Raw genomic sequence first — 20,257 nt, forward strand, 5'->3', positions numbered from 1 at the left:
ATCAGGTTTGTGTGATATTGGCAGAGTGATAGACACGTAGACAGAACGGAATAGAGAATCCAGAAACAGACCCACAGAGATACGCCAGGCCAATTTTCGACAGAAGTGGGAAAGCAATTCAATGGAGGAAAGATAACCTTTTCAACAAATGGAGCAAGTGGACCCACAGGCATAAACGTGAACCTTTATCTAAATCTTCTACCTTAGGGGCGCCCGGGTGGCTCAGTTGGTTAAGCAGCCGACCTCGGCTCAGGTCATGATCTCGCAGTCCGCGAGTTCGAGCCCCGCGTCGGGCTCTGTGCTGACGGCTCAGAGCCTGGAGCCTGTTTCAGATTCTGTGTCTCCCTCTCTCTGACCCTCCCCCGTTCATGCTGTGTCTCTCTCTGTCTGAAAAATAAATAAACGTTAAAAAAAAAAATTAAAAAAAAAATGGAGAAGGGATTAATAGTTGCCATAGGGTTGGGAAAAGAAGGAATCAGGAGAGATGGTTGCAGCTGTAAATGGGTAGCATGATCTTTGTGGGGATGGGAATATTCTGTATCTTTTTCTTAAATGTCTATTTATTTATTTTGAGAGGGAGAGATATCGAGCACGAGCAGGGGAGGGGCAGAGAGAGAGAGAATCCCAAGCAGGCTCTGCACCGTCCGTGCAGACAGGGCCTGACGTGCGGCTCAAACCCGCGAACCGTGAGATTGTGACCTGAGCCAAAACCGAGAGTCGGACACTTAACCAACGGAGCCCCCCAGGCACCCTGGAAATGTGCTGTATCTTGATTGTATTTTCACTAGGGTGGTTGTGATCATTGTACTGTGGCTTTTTAAGATATTACCGTCGGGGGAAACGGAGTGAAGGGTACAGATCTCTCTGTATTATTTTTTTTTTTACAACTGCTTGGGAATCTAAAATGAGCTCAACATAACAAGTTGAATTAAAAGAGAAAGAAAAAGTGCACTTATTATGTATGTCATTCAGAAAACCTGTTCCCTGGTAGAGAGGCCCTCTAGGAGGGCCACTCTGGATGGTGGAAGAAATTAACTGGGCCATACGTGTGGTTAACAGACACATAGATTAACCCCACAAAGTCAGTCACATATTCATTTTATGGTGACAGCACAGGCGTTCCTTAGAGCCATGGGGCGAGATGTTAATCAAATCCTGATTAATGTGTTTTCACAGTCGTTACAATTTGGAGGAGGTTTGTCCAATTTTAGGAAAGTGAAGAATGACACAAACCACTCATCAGCAGTTTGAATCTCACCTCTTTCCTGCCTTTCCATACATAGGACTCTGATCAAGACAGAAAGCTTTTTTTTTTTTTTTTAATTTTTTTTAACATTTATTTATTTTTGAGACAGAGAGAGACAGAGCATGAACCGGGGAGGGTCAGAGAGAGGGAGACACAGAATCCGAAACAGGCTCCAGGCTCCGAGCTGTCAGCACAGAGCCCGACACGGGGCTCAAACCCACGGACCGTGAGATCGTGACCTGAGCCGAAGTCGGCCGCTTAACCGACTCAGCCACCCAGGTGCCCCAAGACAGAAAGCTTTTAACTTCTCCTTTTGCCCAGGGAGAAACTATAGGTGGAAGGCTCAGGACTTCTATAATCCTGCTAGGATTTAAAATTAGGTTTCAATTCAGGCTTCATTTAATTAGCTGCTATTATTCAGATCCAGACAGGCAGAGACAGTGTTCATTATGTTAAGAACAGTGGCCGATGCAAAAGTGGCTTTGGTCAACGAACTAAAGGGTACAGGGACAGAGCATCACGGGAGGAGGTACCAACCTCCAGTTTCCCACTACGACAAGATGCCCTGAGTCCATTCTGCGTTCTTGATGACATCTTGTGAATTGTTTCTTCCACAGTCAAAAGCAGAAATAGAAAAAATTTAAAAAAAATAAAAGATTTATTATTCGTGTCCTTCCTTTAATATAGTTTTTTGGAACTGAAGAAGGTTCTGTACCATCGTACCAATCCTCAAAAAATTAGTTCTCTCCGTTTTGTTGGCTAAAGCACAAATGGCCCTGAAAAGAGTCTTCAGTTAATTAGAGTTGAAAAAACCCAAAGGTCCCCTGTTCATTAAATGTTAAAAGTTACCATAATTAAGTTAAAAACAAACTTAAAAATTTTTTTTTAAATTTTTTAATGTTTATTTAGTTTTGAGAGAGAGAGAGAAAGAGAGACAGAGCATGAACAGCAGAGGGGCAGAGAGAGAGGGAGACACAGGATCTGAAGCAGGCTCCATCCAGGCTCTGAGCTCTCAGCACAGACCCTGACGCCGGGACTCGAACTCAAAAACCACAAGATCATGACCTGAGCCAAAGTCGGATGCTCAACTGACCAACCCGGGCACCCCTAAAATGAAATTTTAACATAAATATAAATGACTATAAATTATTATTTGATCAAAGGAGGTTAATATATGAGCTGTTACAATATAAATTTTAAAATACAGTATTTGAAGAGTAAGTACGTACTATGAAATGTTAGCTTTTAAAATGTATAGTTTTATTTCATACCTTTGTGCTTTGTCGCATGAAAAGTTGTCTTCACTTGTGATTTTCATAGTTTGGATTTGCTACTGTACGTGTTCTTTAGCGCTTTACGAGGATCTGGATAGGTGTCCTGGCCTTGGAATCGAGAATTACGGTGTTTCCATGACAACCTTGAACGAAGTGTTCCTGAAACTAGAAGGAAAATCAGCTGTTGATGAATCAGGTAAATAAAATGCGTGACTGATCATGTCAAGGTATTCACAGCACCTAGTGCAGTATATATTTCTGTAAAACACTGTTACATAGATGTGATTACAAAATGTGGGGTTCTGTGATGATCAGGTCCTTTCCTAGACAAGGATACATGGAGCCAGACTGCATTCCTGTCACATTATACCTTTCCTGCCAATATTGCCTTATTATTAAAGCTGGCCCATTTTCTTCTATCCAAGGCTCACTGCTGCCTTCATCCCATTTCCCAAGAGCAATTTCAGACAAAACATTTATTATTTTTTAAAACTTTGTTTTTAATGTTTTTTTTAATTTTTTTTTTTTTACATTTATTTATTTCTGAGAGACAGAGAGAGATAGAGCGTGAGTGGGGGAAGGGCAGAGAGAGAGGGAGACACAGAATCCGAAACAGGCTCCAGGCTCCGAGCTGTCAGCACAGAGCCTGATGCGGGGCTCGAACTCACAAACCACGAGATCATACCCTGAGCCGAAGTCGGACGCTTAACCGACTAAGCCACCCAGGTGCCCCAATGTTTATTTATTTTTGAGAGTGAAAGAGAGACAGAGCATCAGCAGGGGAGGAGCAGAGAGAGGGAGACACAGAATCCGAAGCAGGCTCCAGCCTCTGAGCTGTCAGCACGTTTATTTTATTTATTTTAAATTTATTAAATTTATTTTAAATGTATTTAGTTGAAATCCCTCTCTTCAAGCATTCTGAATATGGCCTCCCTGGTTTCTGATGAGAAGCCAGCTTTAGATTTTACAGAGAATATCTTGTGGGCGATAACGTGTTTTTTCCCCCTGCTGCTTTCAAGATCCTTTTTTTTTTTTTTTTTTTTTTTTGTCCTTGGCTTTGACACCTTGACTGTGATGTCTTTAGGTGTCGATCTCACATTTATCCCACTGGGAGTTTAGTGAGTTTCTTATATGTGTAGTGAATGTTTTTCATAAAATGTGGGAAGTTGTTAGCCATTATTTTTTCAACTATAATTTCTGACCCTTTTTCTCTAAACTCTGCGTCTGGAACTCCCATTAACCCAGTATATGTGGTCGTGCATATTAGAATGCTTGATCGTGTCTCCCATCTCTCTGAGACTTTTTTTTTTCATTATGTTTTCTTTCTGTTCTTTAAACTAAATTATCTCACTTCTTTTGAGTCATGTTCACTGATTTCTTTCTTCCGCCGAAAGAAATCTGTGGAGCTTTTATTTTTTTCAGTGAACTTTTTTTTTTTTTAATATTTGTTTATTTTTGAGACAGAGAGAGAACGGGGAAGGGTCAGAGAGAGAGAGGGAGACACAGAATCCGAAGCAAGCTCCAGGCTCTGAGCTGTCAGCACAGAGCCCGACGTGGGGCTCAAACTCACGGACCGTGAGATCATGACCTGAGCTGAAGTTGGACGCTTAACCGACAAGCCACCCAGGGGCCCCTTCAGTGAACTTTTAAAATTTTTTTTTTTAATGTTTATTTATTTTTGAGACAGAGAGAGACAGAGCATGAACAGGGGAGGGGCAGAGAGAGAGGGAGACACAGAATCCGAAACAGGCTCCAGGCTCCGAGCTGTCAGCACAGAGCCTGACGCGGGGCTTGAACTCACGGACCGTGAGATCATGACCCGAGCCGAAGTCGGACGCTTAACCGACCGAGCCACCCAGGCGCCCCTTCAGTGAACTTTTAAAATCGGTTCATGCGCTTTTCAGCTCAAATCTCTATTTGGTTATCTTAAATAATTTTTACATCTCTAATTATATCCCCTATTTGATGAGACATTATTGAAATACAGTAAAGCTTTGCTTTGTGAGCATAATTTGTTTCGGAAACGTACTTGTAATCCAAAGCACTCATCTATCAAAGCGAATTTCAGGAACCATTGGCTCAGTTGTGATCATGTGACGCTTGGCACCACATTCTATTCATACTGCAAGGCACCACTCATGTATCAAGTTAAAATTTATTGGAAACGTTTGCTTGTCTCACTAAACAAGTTACTTGCAATCCAAGGTTTTCCTGTACTTGGTGATTTATAAATGCGTCATTCGATGTACGAACATTTGTGGATTTCCTAGACGTTATTGCTGTTGACACATAGATCATATTCCAGCACAGGCAAAATTCTAGAGCTCCCTCTGTTATGAAAATTTCTCAACAAGAAATGATATCTACCTGATTTTCAGCTTGCTGTCACTTTTTGTTTACTTGTTTTGGGGGGGTTTCGGCTTTTCTGCTACTGGGGAGTCAACCTGACTCTCCATCCTTGACCATGGCTTACCACGCCTTGGGAGATCGCTCCACCTTTCCACCCTACACCCAGATGTGTGCATGCCAGTGTATTGTACCCAGCCAAGATCCGTTCTGCCTCAGTATATTTCTTTCTGCTCATGTGTCCTGTAGCCAGCCCCTGGTGGATTTCCTTCACAGAGGAAGGCCCCATGTACCTTGACGATGTCTTCCACAAGTAAAGAGTCTCTGCACTTTAGCGTGGATCTTTCTCAGCTTTTCCTTCCCATCTCCAGCCTTTGGTGTGCTGTTCCCATGTATTTGGTGAAGTTCTCCTGGGAAAGGGTTGGTAAATGATGTAAATTCATTTGGGGACATGAGTACCACGTGACTCTAGTCTGTCCTACCAGCCCATACGTGACCATAAGAGTTTGTTCAATGCCCTCTCCTTATTCATATCTAAAGTGGTTCTTTCCTTTTCCCATGCCTCTAGGATGAAAGGAGCCATGGGTATCATCTCCCTCGGAATGAGTCTTCCCTTTATGGAAAAAAAAAAAAAATTTTTTTTTTTTACTTTCTTTATGCTCGTATCTGATGGGTTAAAAATAACTGGTATATTCTCTCGGTAAGAGAGGTGACAGTCTCTTGGAAGCAGGAGATCCCTGAATTATTCTTTTAATATACTGTTGACCCCTACCTTGTATAAGATCTTTACATCTTCTTCAATAGTAACTGGAATGGTGTGTTTTTGTGTCTGTGGTTGAATATTTATGGGTGTGTGCTTTCTGAGGTTTGATATCAGGCTTGTTTTAACACCATACAATGGACAGCATCCCGAGTCTCCAAAGACTGTCGGGCATATACAAGAGTGCAGCCTCCAGTGGTGCGAACAGATTTGAAATCCCACCAGTGCCAACAGTTAACGGTTGATCCCGTTTGTAGCATGTCAATTCGTAGGTTGTTTCTCTAGGCGAACACCTGAGGTTATTTTTCCCTTGCAAGTGACACCTCTAGGCACGCTACGATCTCGCGTGTTTGCCCCGACCTCTCGAACGTGTTGTCTGTAGCCAAATGATCGAAGATCTCCTTTCTACTCCTTTTGTTCAAGGCATCAAACTTCCATTCATGTGTCTCGCTCATGGCGGCTGCCAATAGCACCACACAACGCCCACAGTTACGCAGAAGACTCTAGCAGTGTGGACGACACAAGCTCCTACACGCTGTAGGCTCCGTAACGTCCAGCTGGAGCCCAGTTTTATGAATTGCGTTTTTTCGTATTTTGCAGATATTGCCACGTGGGGAGAAGCCCCGTCAGAAAGAGCTGGAGACACAGAGAGGCTTGTTGAGACAGAGCAAGTTCTCAGTTCGCTTAATGAGATAAGCCAGACCATAGGCGGAATGGCTCTTTGGAGACAGCAAATCTGTGCGATCGCAAGGGTTCGCTTCTTGAAATTAAAGCATGAAAGGAAAGCTCTTTTATCACTGTGAGTGTCAGAGTGCCACGGGGGGTTTTTTCAATCGATACATTAAGAAAACAAATCTAAGATGTAAAAACGAGAGAAGACCATCAAAAAATAAAAATAAGGTGGGGGGGGGGCGCCTGGGTGGCTCAGTCAGTTAAGGGTCCGACTTTGACTCAGGTCACCATCTCACGGTTTGTGGGTTCGAGCCTCACTTCAGGCTCTGTGCTGACAGCTCAGAGCCTGGAGCCTGCTTTGGATTCTGGGTCTCCCTCTCGCTCTGCCCCTCCCCCACTCACGCTTTGTCTCTCTCCATTTCTGAAAAATGAATAAACCTTTTAAAAAATGTAATTTTAGGGGCGCCTGGGTGGCTCAGTCGGTTGAGCGGCCGACTTCAGCTCGGGTCACGACCTCGCGGTCCGTGAGTTCGAGCCCCGCATCGGGCTCTGGCCTGATGGCTCAGAGCCTGGAGCCTGCTTCCGATTCTGTGTCTCCCTCTCTCTCTGCCCCTCCCCCATTCATGCTCTGTCTCTCTCTGTCTCAAAAATAAATAAAAAAACATTAAAAAAATGTAATTTTAGGGGTAGGCAAAGGGCAAAATACTCAAGAAAAGAGTCCAAGAGCTCTGTGTTGAATTTCCATAAATTCTTGATGGTATCACGTTCTAATCTGCTCAGGCAGCTTTAAAGGTTAAGAAATGACTGTGCATTCACACTGGCACTTTTCTTCTGGGTAGGCTCTTGATTCTCGGATTTGGAGTTTGCCCTCTTCTCACAGAGATCATCACCATGAAAGTGTATCAACAGAGCTACGCTTGGGAACTCTCTCCTCGTTTGTACTTCCTGGCTCCTGGACAACAGCCACGTGATCCTCTCACGGGATTACTGATCATCAACAAAACAGGTAATAATGTGGCGAATACTCCATTCCCAAGTGCATTCACGGTTAAGAGAAACATAAAGCATGTGAGAGAGAAAAAGAAACTTTTGACTTCCTCCGTATAAAACTGTTTATGAGGGTTGAGGAGGGTGAATGCAAGTCCAGGAAGGTAAAGGGGACTAGGAAAGGACTTGCCAAGGAGACATAAACTTTCTGGTGGCTGTGGGCAAAATGAAAGCATTTGTATCAAAAAAAAAAACACGTTTGTGGGGCGCCTGGATGGCTCAGTCAGTAAAGCATCCAACTCTTGATTTCAGCTCAGGTCATGATCTCACAGTTCATGAGTTCAAGCCCCATGTTGGGTTCTGTGCTGACAGCGCGGAGCCTGCTTGGGATTCTCTGTTTCTCTCTCTCTCTCTCTCTCTCTGCCCCTCCCCTGCTCAACCTTTATCTTTCTCTCTCAGAATAAAGAAATAAACATTAAAAAAGACACATTTGTAACAGCTGGAGCTAGAATTCATGTGCTATTCCATTTATTCCAAGGATACAGTCCAGTGGTTTTCAGTGTATTTCACAGAATTGTGTAACTCTCAGTACAACTCATTTTTTTTGGAATCTTTTTATCTCAAAACTTTTTTTAAAAAAATTTTTTAAAGAATATTTTTATCTCAAAAAGAAATCCCATGCTCATGAGTACTCATTGCCATTTACTCTTCCCCAGCTCTGAGAAACCACAAAATTTCTGTTTCTACAGATCTGTGTTACCCTGGACATTTAATATAAGTAGAATTACACAACAGATGATCTTTTATGACCGACTTCGTTCACTTAGTGTGATGTTTTCCAGGTTTGTCTATGTTGTAGCATGTTTCAGTATTTTTTTAATTGTGGAAGAATTCCATTGTGTGAATATGCTACATTTTATTTTTCATTATATGATGGATAGTTTCTCCAAATTATTGGTTATTATGAGTAATGCTGCTATAAATGTCCATGTACAGGTTTTTGTATGAACATACATATTTTTTTCACTTCTTTGGGGTATAAAACCCAGAAATGGAATTGTTGGGTCATATGGTGACTATATTTAACCTTTTGAGGAAAGGCCAAAGTTCTTTGAACGGGCTGCCCCAATTTACGTTTATGCCAGCAATTTGTGAGGGTTCCAATTTCTACACATTTTCACCCAAGCTTGTTATTTCCTGACTTTTTTTTTTGTCATACTCATCTTCATATGAATCAAGTAGTATCTTGTAGTTTGATTTGCATTTTGCTAATAGCTACTGACCTTAGGCATCTGCCCATGTGCTTACTGGCCAGTTGTATATCAGTCTTTGCAGAAGTGCCTTTTTTCTTCCTATTTAAACAATGAATCATATGTCCTTCTTATTGAATCCCAAGTGTTCTTTATATATTCTAGATACAAGTCCCATGTCGCATGCAATAGATCCTCATCATTCACAGGTTATGTACTTGCAGACTTCTCTAGTCAGTAAAACTTATTTGTGACCCCAAAACCAATACTCATGGTTCTTTTGTAATCATTCACACACATGCTCAGATCAGTGGACAGTTTGAGTCACCTGATACACACTTTCCAGCTGAGGTGATACTCTGTTTCCTTGTTCAGCTCTCATACTGTAACTAAATATCCTTTCTGTAGTCTATTGAATGCTACGTTTTCCACCCAAGTAGAGCGCACAAGTGCTTTCTAGTGTCCCTGAGTCAAGAAGGCCATGAGATACCTTCCAGAGGAAATATGTGTGTTAAATAAGCTTCGTTCAGATATACATTAGTGTCGTTGGCTTTGAGATTGCTGTTACAAGTCAACAACATATATACCAAAACATATATAAGATATGGCGATCTCTTGATTGGTCAAAGAAATTGTTGCAACCAGAGGCTCACAGGAACCTAAGCCATAATTAAGAATTCACTTGGGGCGCCTGGGTGGCTCAGTCGTCTGAGTGTCCGACTTCGGCTCAGGTCATGATCTCGCGGTTCATGAGTTTGAGCCCCGCATCGGGCTCTGTTGCTGACAGCTCAGAGCCCGGAGCCTGCTTCAGATTCTGTGTCCCCCTTTCTCTCTGCCCCACCTCTGCTTGTGCTCTGTCTCTCTCTGTCTTTCAAAAATGAATAAACACTAAAAAAATTTAAAAAATAAAGAATTCACTAATTCAGTGTTTGTGGTGACTTTATAGAATATATGTACCATGAATAATAAGAGTCAGTTGCAAGTTTTCTGCAAAAATTTTGCTTCGTCCTGTAGATTGCCTTTTCATTTTCTCATTAGTGTCCTTTGAAGCATAATGTTTTAATTTTTTTAAGTTCTTTTTTTTTTTTTTCTGAGACAAAGGCAGTGTGAGTGGCAGAGGGGCAGAGAGAGGGAGAGAGAGAATCCCAAGCAGACTTTGCACTGTCAGCGTAGAGCCCGTTGTGGGCCTTGAACTCACCAACCATTGAGATCGTGACCTGAGCCGAAATCAAGAGTTGGATGCTCAACCAACTGAGCCACCCAGACACTCTATAATGTTTTAATTCTTACAAGGTCCAACTTATTTTTTTCCCTGGCTTGTGCTTTTGGTCTCATATCTAGGTAAGCTTTACGTAACCCAAGATCACAAGGATTTACTTCTATATTTTCTTCTAAGGTGTTTTTACTCTTAGTAGAGTAAGAACTCTTAGTTCTTCCATGTAGGTCTGTGATCCAGTTTGAGTAATTTTTGTGTATGGTGTGAGGAAGGGACACAACTTCAATGGCTATTCAGTTCTCTTCAGGGGACTGAGTGGCCACCAACCTTTCTTATTCCTTTCAGTCCCATGTTGCATAAACTCCATCCCCCCAGGTAGTGAGAGGACTGGAGTCCTGGTCCATCCACTCCCTACTTATGAGATGAAAGCTCTATCATAGGCACGTGAGGCCAAAAATAAGGCCAAATCATCCTTATCCCAGTTCTTCCCAAGAAGATACTGTAGGCCTAGACGTGGCTTGATGAAGGATTCTTGAGTTCTTGGCTATATCCAGAGTGAAGCTTCTATCAAGCTAATTGAGGATAGGGACTAACGGTATGGATTTTTAGCTCAAATGCCAGTTTTTTAGTGTTCTTACCCAAACTTACTAGATTTTCTTAATTTTTTTTTTGCACTTTCTGTGTGCCATTAAGACAATCAAGAGATTTTTAACTTGTTGGATTTTTAGTAATTTTTACAAGTTATGGTTGCTTTTCTGGGAGAAGGTCCATGAAGCTCCTCCTACCCTCATTCAAACAGCTGTTATCGAGACACATTTTGAAAGTCAATTAATAATCTAGCAGTAGTGAAGTGAGATTTAACGATTTCCGTAGTTGATTAGTAGCGATTACCCGTGTCATTAAACCCTTAATGTTTATGGCCACTGATTGCAATATTCTAGATAAAAACATCATTCCAAATGCCATATGGTGCTCAAAAAAAGACTTTCACCTTTCACGTTAGCAGTAATCAGAAGCGAATAAATATATTATGAACTAAACTCCATCACAAGTGAATAGATTTTTCATTCACAGTAACAAGTATGTTCTTACGTGGAAAGCTATCCTGACAGTCCATATGGCAGTAAGGATCACATAATGACATTAATTAAAATTTTATTGTACAACTTGACATTGATTTTCTTAGTTTTATGACACACCTAATACATTTAACTGCAACGCAGGGGCAAGCATTGATGACTTTATACATTCTGTGGAGCATCAAAACATAGCTTTGGAAGTGGATGCATTTGGAACTAAAAATGCCGTAGATGACCCATCTTATAATGGAGCCATCATAGTGTCTGGTAATGAAAAGGTATGTTGGTCTCTGTTTCATAATTTTTCCCCAAGATGTGGAAAACCAATACGATATCGATGTACTCAGCTTTCCATTTCAGGATGTGAAATGAAAAACAAAGAATGCTTGCATTTATTACTCAGTGAATTGTAGTCATTAACATGATGAATAATTCATATTTTAATCATTGTCTACCAACACAAGCTGTGTGTATTAGCAAAATAAACACTATATAATACCCCCTGTCAAGTGCATATTTAAGTCCAAAGAACTCAGATTTCCTCTCAAGGATTTTAGAATACATATTTTCTGAAACTTCTGTTTTATTCTTAAACAATAATACTTGATGCTAGCCTTCACCCAGATGTCTGGTGTCCTGAAAATTAGATTCAGTCTATATGCTTGCTCTGTTTTACTTACACAGTGTTTGTGTTTTGCTTTATTTGACACCATTTAAAAAAAAAATTTTTTTTTACATTTATTTATTTTTGATAGAGAGAGATAGAGCACAAGTGAGGGAGGGGCAGAGAGAGAGGGAGACACAGAATCTGAAACAGGCTCCAGGCTCTGAGCTGTCAGCACAGAGCCCGACGTGGGGCTCGAACTCACAAACCGCAAGATCATGACCTGAGCTGAAGTCGGATGCTTCACCGACCGAGCCACCCAGGCGCCCCTATTTGGCACCATTTTAAAAACAGGATTTTTTACATTTTAGATATTGAATTTTGACCTCTTTAGCAAAAAAAAAAAAAAAAAAAAAAAAAGACCTTTGAGAATTTATAATTTTGCTTTTTATATTTTAGTGTTACAGATTTTCATTAGTATGCAATACCAAAAGACTAAATTGCTTCCCAGTTCTCATGGATATTATTAGCAATGCACTGCTTGGAATGGTTAAGCCATCAGCACACATCCAAACTGATAGAAGTACATTTTCAAGCGTAAGTATACTGACTCTCTTCCATCAGGAATCTGGTCTCTCCTGCACCAAGAATGTCCCAGGTCACTCTTTTAAGTGCTGCAATCTCGTTCTTATTGAGTAAATGGCTGCATAATAAGTCACGACTTGGTTCATGCTAGCTCTCTGGTTTTAAGAAATCAGTACACTTTTTAGAGCTTCAGTGTTTTCAGTAATCTCTATACCCAGCAGGGGCTCAAATTCGCAACCCCAAGATAAGAGTCGCACCAACTGAGCCACCCAGGGGCCCCTGGAGCTTTTTTTTTTTTTTAACTTTTTTAATGTTTTATTTATTTTTGAGAGACAGACAGAGACAGAGAATGAGCATGGGGAGGTGCAGAGAGAGAGGGAGACACAGAATCTGAAACAGGACCCAGGCTCTGACAGCTCAGAGCCCAACACGGGGCTTGAACTCATGAACTGCAAAATCATGACCTGATCCGACGTCGGATGCTTAAGGGACTGAGCCACCCAGGTGCCCAGAGCTTTAATTTTTTAAATGCAAAACAGAACTCTTTTTCAAAGGGAATGTGAGGTAATGAAAGTGAAGTCAGGAAGCACTGAGACTAACACAAAAATAACAAAAGTAGGAAGGAAGGAGAGAGACAGAAAGAAGAAAAGGAAAGAGAAGGGAAGGGGAGGGGAGGGGAGGGAAGGGAAAGGAAGAAACTGAAGTCTTATGATTACTTTTAGAAACACTACAGAGAAAAAAATTTAGGACAAAGTTCAGACCAACACTGCAGGCTGGTTACACTAGAATTATTCCAGTTCCTTGTAATAAATATTCATTATTTGGGCCTGCCAGCTTTTTCATACCTGGGGCAAAAGGAAAAAAAAAAAATCCCTATTTCTAAAAAAAAGGCCCATGTGATTGGATTGTGTACACAGCCTTGTAAGTTTGGAAACCAGAATACAGATTAGAGTTTGTAATTGTTCCTTTTTGATGATTTCCTAAATATATTGCTTCCACTTAGAGAGTTCTTTGAACCCAGAGACCGTGTATTTTTAACCCTACAGAATATTTTATACCTTGAGATAAGGCTGAGGACATGATAAGCACCAAGTAACTTATTTGTTAAATGTATAAATGAAAGTCAGAGGTCAGAAAATTATCTATATTCCATTCAAATCTAGGGTTTTAGAATAATATATATATGGCTAAAGACCATTTACCCATGTGTATATAAATGGACCTTGTGTCCATCATTTTCACACACTCCTGTAGGATTTTGAGTTGACTTCTCACGACATACCTCATGGTGCGTTCAGCAAATAAAAATTCCTTTCAGTAAGGGTGTGTAAGAAGCTTAATCCCTAAAGCAAAAAGTTTTAGTCATTCATCAAGTACTAATTTTAGACTATGCTATGGTTCATTTAATTAACCTCCTATCCATTTTCTGGTTTCTGAGGGAGGATACCATAGTTGAGCAAATTTCCATCAATAGAAACATTCCGTTTTAGCTATGATGAGTTCGATACCAACTAACTACCTTACTTGACCTTGTTTCACGTGCTCAGCATCCGAACTTTAATATCTCCAGCAACTCAGGTTATACTCTATTTGGATTTACCTGTTCGTTGCTCAGGTAAGAGTTTTTGGGAGTTTCAGACCTTGCTTCTGTCCTGCTCAAGTCAAAGGATTTACCACTGAGTACTGAACCCACCCCGCATGCAAGGTGTTCTTAAAAGATTCTGTCAATAACCTTAAATCTCACCTTTCTGTCGTGAGAAAGGTTGTCTCTGATGGCCAAGCTGAAGATGACCAGACTCTGGTTATAACTTTAAAAAAAAAATTTTTTTTAACGTTTATTTCTGAGAGAGAGAGACAGAGAGAGCGTGAGCATGGGAAGGGCAGAGAGAGAGGGAGACACAGAACTCGAAGCAGGCTCCAGGCTCCAAGCTGTCAGCACAGAGCCCTATGCGGGGCTCGAGCTCACAGACTCGTGGACCATGAGATCATGACCTGAGCCGAAGTTGGCCGCCCAACCAACTGAGCCACCCAGACACCCCTGGTTATGACTTTTCTCAGCAATGTGTGTAACTAAACACCTTTGTGGATCGCGAAAGTAACGTGGAAACTGTTTTCAGGGCAGTCAGTGCATCTTCTGTCGCTAAAGACTGTTCCAAACAGGAGCGACATTGTGTGTGAGCAACTTCGAAGGTTTTTCATGGAGATTCCACTTCCCTTTCTAGTACTGTGCTTTATCTCTACTTTGGAAGCCTCAACCAATATTTTTCTGGTCTCACGGTGTACCTAGAAAGGCACTTGCCATCACTGTGCCCACAGAACATCCGAGAGGATTTTTGAGTCAGGCTGTCGCATTTGACATAATTAAATACCCGTGAAAAATGAGATGTTCCAACTGTGACTTGTCATTATTTACTGTTTTCACATCAGAATACATTTTAGAATCCTAAAATAAGAAAATGTAAAATCTTACTCCTCTTTTGTTTCCCAACGGTGTAATACTTATCAGTTCAGCCTCATGCTTGGAGTCACTTTCCTTATGCCTGTAATTGGGTATAAAGCCAAGAGTCATGCTTCATAATTGGATGGATAATGAAAGAGTTTGGGAACCTCAGTGGGGACCTAAGGAGGGAGTATATGTCATCAGTTTAATATTTTTTTTAATGTGTTCCAGAAAGCAAATTTTGAATTTGTTGCTCAGCTCGTTATATTTGCATTTTCAGGAGTCACAGAGAAATTCGTTTGTATTTTGGGAACATACCATATTATGGGCGATTTTGGCATCCTCTTGTACTCCTTATATTGCAATGAGCAGCTTCGATGATTATAAGGTAATAATGAAAACTTCATTACTTTGTATAACTAGAAGGTGAAGGTGAAAGTCCTTCCACAAGGCTTTTATACAAGCCTTTTCACAAGGCTATTTATACATTTCTTAAATGCTTATTTATTTTTGAGAGAGAAAGCATACGAACAGGGGAGGGGCAGAGAGAGAGGGAGACAGAGGATCCAAAACGGGCTCCATGCTGACAGCGGAGAGCCCGACGTAGGGCTTGAACTCATGAACCGTGAGATCGTGACGTGAGCTGAAGTCGGATGTTTCACCGACTGAGCTACCCAGGTACCACCCTCCCGTCCATTTATACATGCTTCATAGAGCAGCCAATTCAGCAATAAATCCTAAGATATAAAAATTTTGTTTGATGTCTTTATAAATACAGAGATAAATAAAGAGGTTACAGATAGAGAAGATTCTAAAAGTTGCATGGATGTGCAGCACCTAGAATAGACCAAATAAATTTGAAAAAGAAAAGACAAAGTTGGAAGGGTTATGTTTCTGCCCTCAAGGCTTACTACAAAGTTATAGGAGTGGAGAATGTGTTGTATTTATTTAGGATCGTCATATAGGCGTAGGAAACAAAATAGACATTTCAGAGATTATCAGTTGATTTTCAGTAAAATCTGCCAGAGAATTCAGCAAATTGTACCGGAACGACTTGACATTGGTATGAGGAAAAAAAATAGTGTTCTCAACACTCACCCCCCACCATACACAAATTTTATTTGAAATGAATCGTCGGTTTTGTGGTAAGCAATTATTTCTTGCTTAGATGGGGCAGAATGAGCATATATACCATAAAGGAAAATGAGAACTTGAAATTCGTCAAAGTTAAAACCTTTTGCTCTTTGTAAGGCACCAATAAGAAAATAAAAAGCTTCGGGCTGGGAAGAAAAAATATCCACAACACTCGTACATCTAACAAAACATTTGTTATCGCACATAAACGAGAATTGGAGGGTTGCATGGTCCCTGCACAAGGAAAAGACAAAAATTTGTGAAGCATTCCATATTAAAAAAAAAAATTTTTTTGTACTAAGAAGATAAAGAACTCTTACAGCTCAGTAGTAAAAGATAGCCTAAATTTTAAAGATGGGCAAAATATTTGAACAAATGCTTCACTGAAGATATGTGGAAGGAAAATGCTCCCATGAAAAGATGGCTAATATCATGGGTAATCAGGAAAAGAGCCCCCATGAGATAGCTCTACACACGAACGAAAATGAGTAAATGAACATGACTGAAAATACCACGTTTGGGAGGATATGGAGAAACTGGAACTGTAATGCGTCATCGGCAGGAACATAAAATGCACAGTCACTTTGCTAAGCCATTCGGCGCTGTCTTACAAAGTGAAAAATACACTTATGGTGTGGCCCGGAATGTCTCTCCTAAGTATTTACCTGGGAGAAAAGAAAATCTCTTTCCATATACAGACTGGTACGTTCATGTTCTTGGCAGCTTTATTCATGATAGCCGACTCTCTGAAACAGCCCAGATTTCCATCAAGCTGTGAATTGATAGAAATCCTTGGGTGGCCAGACCAGGGGATGTTACTGAGCAGTACAAAAGAAGGAACAACTGATAAATGCATCAGCATGGATACGGGTCATAACCATTACACTGAGGCAATGAAGACAGGAAAGAGTAAATACTGAATGATTTCATTTATATGAAATTCTCAGAAAGGTAAAATAAATTCGCAGTGACAGAAAGGAGACCTGTGGTTTCTTGTAACCCCTGATAAAGGCTATTAACTGCAAAGGAGCATGGGAAATTGGGGGGCGGGGTAATGTAAATGCTCTATACTCTGATTATGATTGTGATACAGGAATCCATACATGTGTCAAACCCCACGCAACTGAATACTTCATAGGGACATTTTTTATGGTTTCAAAATCACATTTCAAAAAAGAGAGAATTGAAATAAAGGAACATGGTATGTTGAAAACGTGAGAACAAAAAAATATTTAATGTGTAACTGACTATACATTTTCATTCACAGACACTCTTTCGTTGCTTGCCATGCATTTTTGATGTACCGACAGATATTTGGAGCATCTTTTAAGATGAAGACTGATTCAGTAGTTCTGGAGTAGAGACAGATTTTGAGTGGCAGTCATAGGGTGATGGATTCATATGACTCGTCAACCCAGGCCAACTCGCATTAGCTTTACTTGCAAATCTCAATAGAATGCCTTTTAATGGCTCCATTTTTGTAACTTGACTGCACAGAGTGACCCTGCATAAGGATCTTTATCTGTTCCTCTCCAAAGTGATTCTGTTGTCCAAGGGAAGGGAGCGCTGGCTGTTCTGTTCTCTTCCTAGTGTAGAACCTCCGGGGAATCTTGGGAAACACCATTTGCTGGCCTGAGGTAACTGTCAGGCATCTCGTAGTTAACACTGTCCTAACTTAAAATGACTCCCAGGGGCACCTGGGTGGCTCAGTCAGTTAAGCCTCAGACTCTTGGTGTCGGCTCAGGTCCTGATCTCCCGTTTCGTGGGATGGAGCCCCACATCGGGCTGTGCCCTGAACAGAGCCTGCTTGGGACTCATTCTCTCTCTCTCTCTCTCTCCCTCTCAAAATAAATAAATAAACTTTAAAAAAAAATGCCTCCCGTAGGAAATGCGGACATTTTCTTTCTCTGGTCTGTGAAACGCCTCAATCCCACCATGTTCCTCCCAACCCTTTGGCCACTGTCTGTCTCCTTTGGAACTCCTCATTCTTCTCCATTGTCTCTAAATTCTGAACTCCTTACATCTCAGTCCTAGGCTCTCTCATCATTCTTGATGTCATTCTGTCCTAGGCAAACTCATCTAACCTTATGGCTTCAAACCCCTTTTACCTACCCATCACTCAACAGACTTGATCTCTAATTTCTTTCTTCTTCTTCTTTTTTTTTTTTTTTTTTTTAGTTTGAGAGAGAGAGAGAAAGAGTGTGCCTGTGCGGGGGTGGGGGAAGGGGACAGAGAGAAGAGAGAGAATCCCAAGCAGGCCCAGTGCCATCAGCACAGAGCCCAGTGCAGGGCCAGTCCCACCGCCGTAGGATCATGACCGGAGCCGAAATCAAGAGTCAGACGCTTAACTGACAGAGTCACCCAGGCGCCCCAAGATCTCTAATTTCTCACGTTACCTCCAGTGCGGATCCAAACTCCCTTCTCCGGGGTTGCCACTGGGAGAATCACAGACTCTCCCAACTTAACCATATCTCCAAAGCTGAATTTATGATATTGTTGAACGCGTACCCCCTTTCCGCATTTCCTGCCCTCCAGAGCTGGCAGTGCTGGGCACTCACTCGGTCAGTAACCTAAAACCACCATTCACCCCTCTCCGGGCTTCACCACAGATCCGTCCATCGCCAAATCCTTTTCAGTCGTGCCAACTGACTGGGCCGGTGCTCAGAGATTTTGACACGCATCCTTAGGTCAAATTCCATCTCTGACAGGGGCCTATTTTAGCCAACCGGAGACCATCAGCAAATGAACTATTTTTGAAAGAAAAGAAACATATTCAAAATTGCTTAACCGTTTATTGCGATTGCTTCATTGGGGCCCAACCCCTCATCACTTGATAAGTAGTTTTAAAATATGTAATTTAGTGTGCTTATTCAGAGACGGGCAGGAATGCAAGACACGTAGTATTTACGAATGTAATAATATTCATGTACGTGGGCATAAATATTTGGATGGGTAATAAATATTTGCATGTGTGCTATGCCAAAACTACCCTAATGTATCCTTTAGTTAGAATGAAAGGAATAAAGCCATTTCATATGTATATAAGGTACATATCGTGTTATGTATTTATGTATAATAGTAACTAAAACATAATATTTTATGTATAACCTTGATATGTATATAGACATGTGTAGAGAGAGACAGCACAAGACTTCACAGTGAGTCAAAGCAGAATCACCCTGATGGAAGGCTAGCTGCTTAAATAAACCACCCTGTTCCCGTAGATTATTAATCACTGTTTTGTTTACTGCAGTGTTAATACCTTAATTACACTGAGACCTTCTTACACGTATTTCCACTGGGTGCATGACGAACATCAATATTGTTCATGAAAGCAACAAACTGACCATCTGTGTTTGGAACTATCCGTATCCCTTGGTCCCCATAATGCTTCTGGCCATGATGCAGAATTATTACAAAGGAAAATGCTGATCAAATGTTTTCTTACATAATCCACGTTTTCTGGAAGCTCCAACTGAACTAGCGCTTTGTGTCTTTGCTGTTTTGTAATCAGAACAAAGCTCAGTCCCAGCTCCGGATTTCAGGCCTCTTCCCTTCTGCTTACTGGTTTGGGCAGGCGCTGGTGGATGTCCCAATGTACTCCCTGATCTTACTGCTTATGTATTTATTAGACTACGGCTTAAACTTCCAAGAGTCTGCGTTTGTAACTATAAATCAGACTATACAAGTAAGTGATGATATTCATAGAACAAATACCGTTGAATGATTTCATGAAAAAAATTGAAGATGCAAATGATATTTGTATTGTCATAAATTAAATCGCTGTAAAACTCTGTGCTACAACACTCTTTTGGCTCCTGATGTGTTTCTCGGATTGCATTTGCCTTTGACTGAACGTCACGTTCCTGTTGATTTCAGATCCCCTGTTCTATTGGCTATGCCTTCTCACTTATCTTCTTGACATACGTGATTTCGTTCATTTTTCGCAAGGGGAGGAAAAATAGTGGCATTTGGTCTTTTTCCTTCTTTATGGTAAGTATATTTTTTGTGTACAATTCTGAGCCAGTACTTAAAGTTTGCCCTCAGTAGAATGATAAATTAATATCATAATCTAAAATATTTTGTTTTCTTTATGCATGATCCTTTTCAAACTCTGCATGTTTTTCTCTTCCTAATTTCTAGCCTTGTCTCTCTCTCTCTTTTTAATGTTTATTTATTTTTGAGAGAGAGCAGGGGGAGGGCGGCAGAGAGAGAGGGAGACGCAGAATCCAAAGCAGGCTCCAGGCTCCACGCCATCAGCACAGAGCCCAACACAGGGCTCGAACTCACAAACCGTGAGATCGTGACCTGAGCTGAAGTCAAGACGCTTAACCAACTGAGCCACCGCCGGCACCCCTACCCGCAGGCACCCCTACCCTCCTCTCTTTTAAAAGTAGCCAAATTGTTTCTAGAACCATAAAGTATTTGCTAGAAGGAAGCCAGGAAACCATTTGTATCTTCTTTACTGAAAAACAAAGAAGCCCACAGACCTCCACGAGATTACGAATGTTGTTGCTAGCCTGGTTAAAATTAGAAACTACTTCTCCAAATTCTACTAGAGTTAATTCCACAAAAGCAACATTTATTTTATCGAAATTAGGAAGGAAAAGTACATGTTATCTCCTATTACCTATTCTAATTTCCTGTCATTCTGGCTGCCAAAA

General features: G+C 41.0%; 1 protein-coding gene across 7 annotated transcripts in view; it reads left to right on the top strand.

Annotated features, from left to right (window-relative positions):
• LOC109277156 (ABC-type organic anion transporter ABCA8-like) overlaps positions 1–20,257 on the top strand; it is an 82,461-nt gene that overhangs the window by 45,578 nt on the left and 16,626 nt on the right. For 6 of the 7 annotated variants that reach the window (XR_008418899.1, XM_053893353.1, XM_053893357.1 and 3 more), the window contains 8 exons: positions 2,597–2,716; positions 6,227–6,425; positions 7,138–7,304; positions 10,975–11,108; positions 11,894–12,031; positions 14,740–14,847; positions 19,108–19,281; positions 19,473–19,586. Coding sequence is in view for 6 of the 7 variants with exons in the window: in XM_053893353.1 (XP_053749328.1) it covers positions 2,597–2,716; positions 6,227–6,425; positions 7,138–7,304; positions 10,975–11,108; positions 11,894–12,031; positions 14,740–14,847; positions 19,108–19,281; positions 19,473–19,586 (1,154 nt within the window). In the remaining variant the exon portion in view is untranslated. The remainder of the gene's footprint in view (positions 1–2,596; positions 2,717–6,226; positions 6,426–7,137; positions 7,305–10,974; positions 11,109–11,893; positions 12,032–14,739; positions 14,848–19,107; positions 19,282–19,472; positions 19,587–20,257) is intronic. The other variant, XM_053893354.1, reaches the window with a different exon arrangement.

The sequence above is a fragment of the Panthera pardus genome, unplaced genomic scaffold, assembly GCF_024362965.1.
Source record: "Panthera pardus isolate Hobbes unplaced genomic scaffold, ASM2436296v1 HiC_scaffold_3, whole genome shotgun sequence".
In the NCBI taxonomy this organism is placed as follows: Eukaryota; Metazoa; Chordata; class Mammalia; order Carnivora; family Felidae; genus Panthera; species Panthera pardus.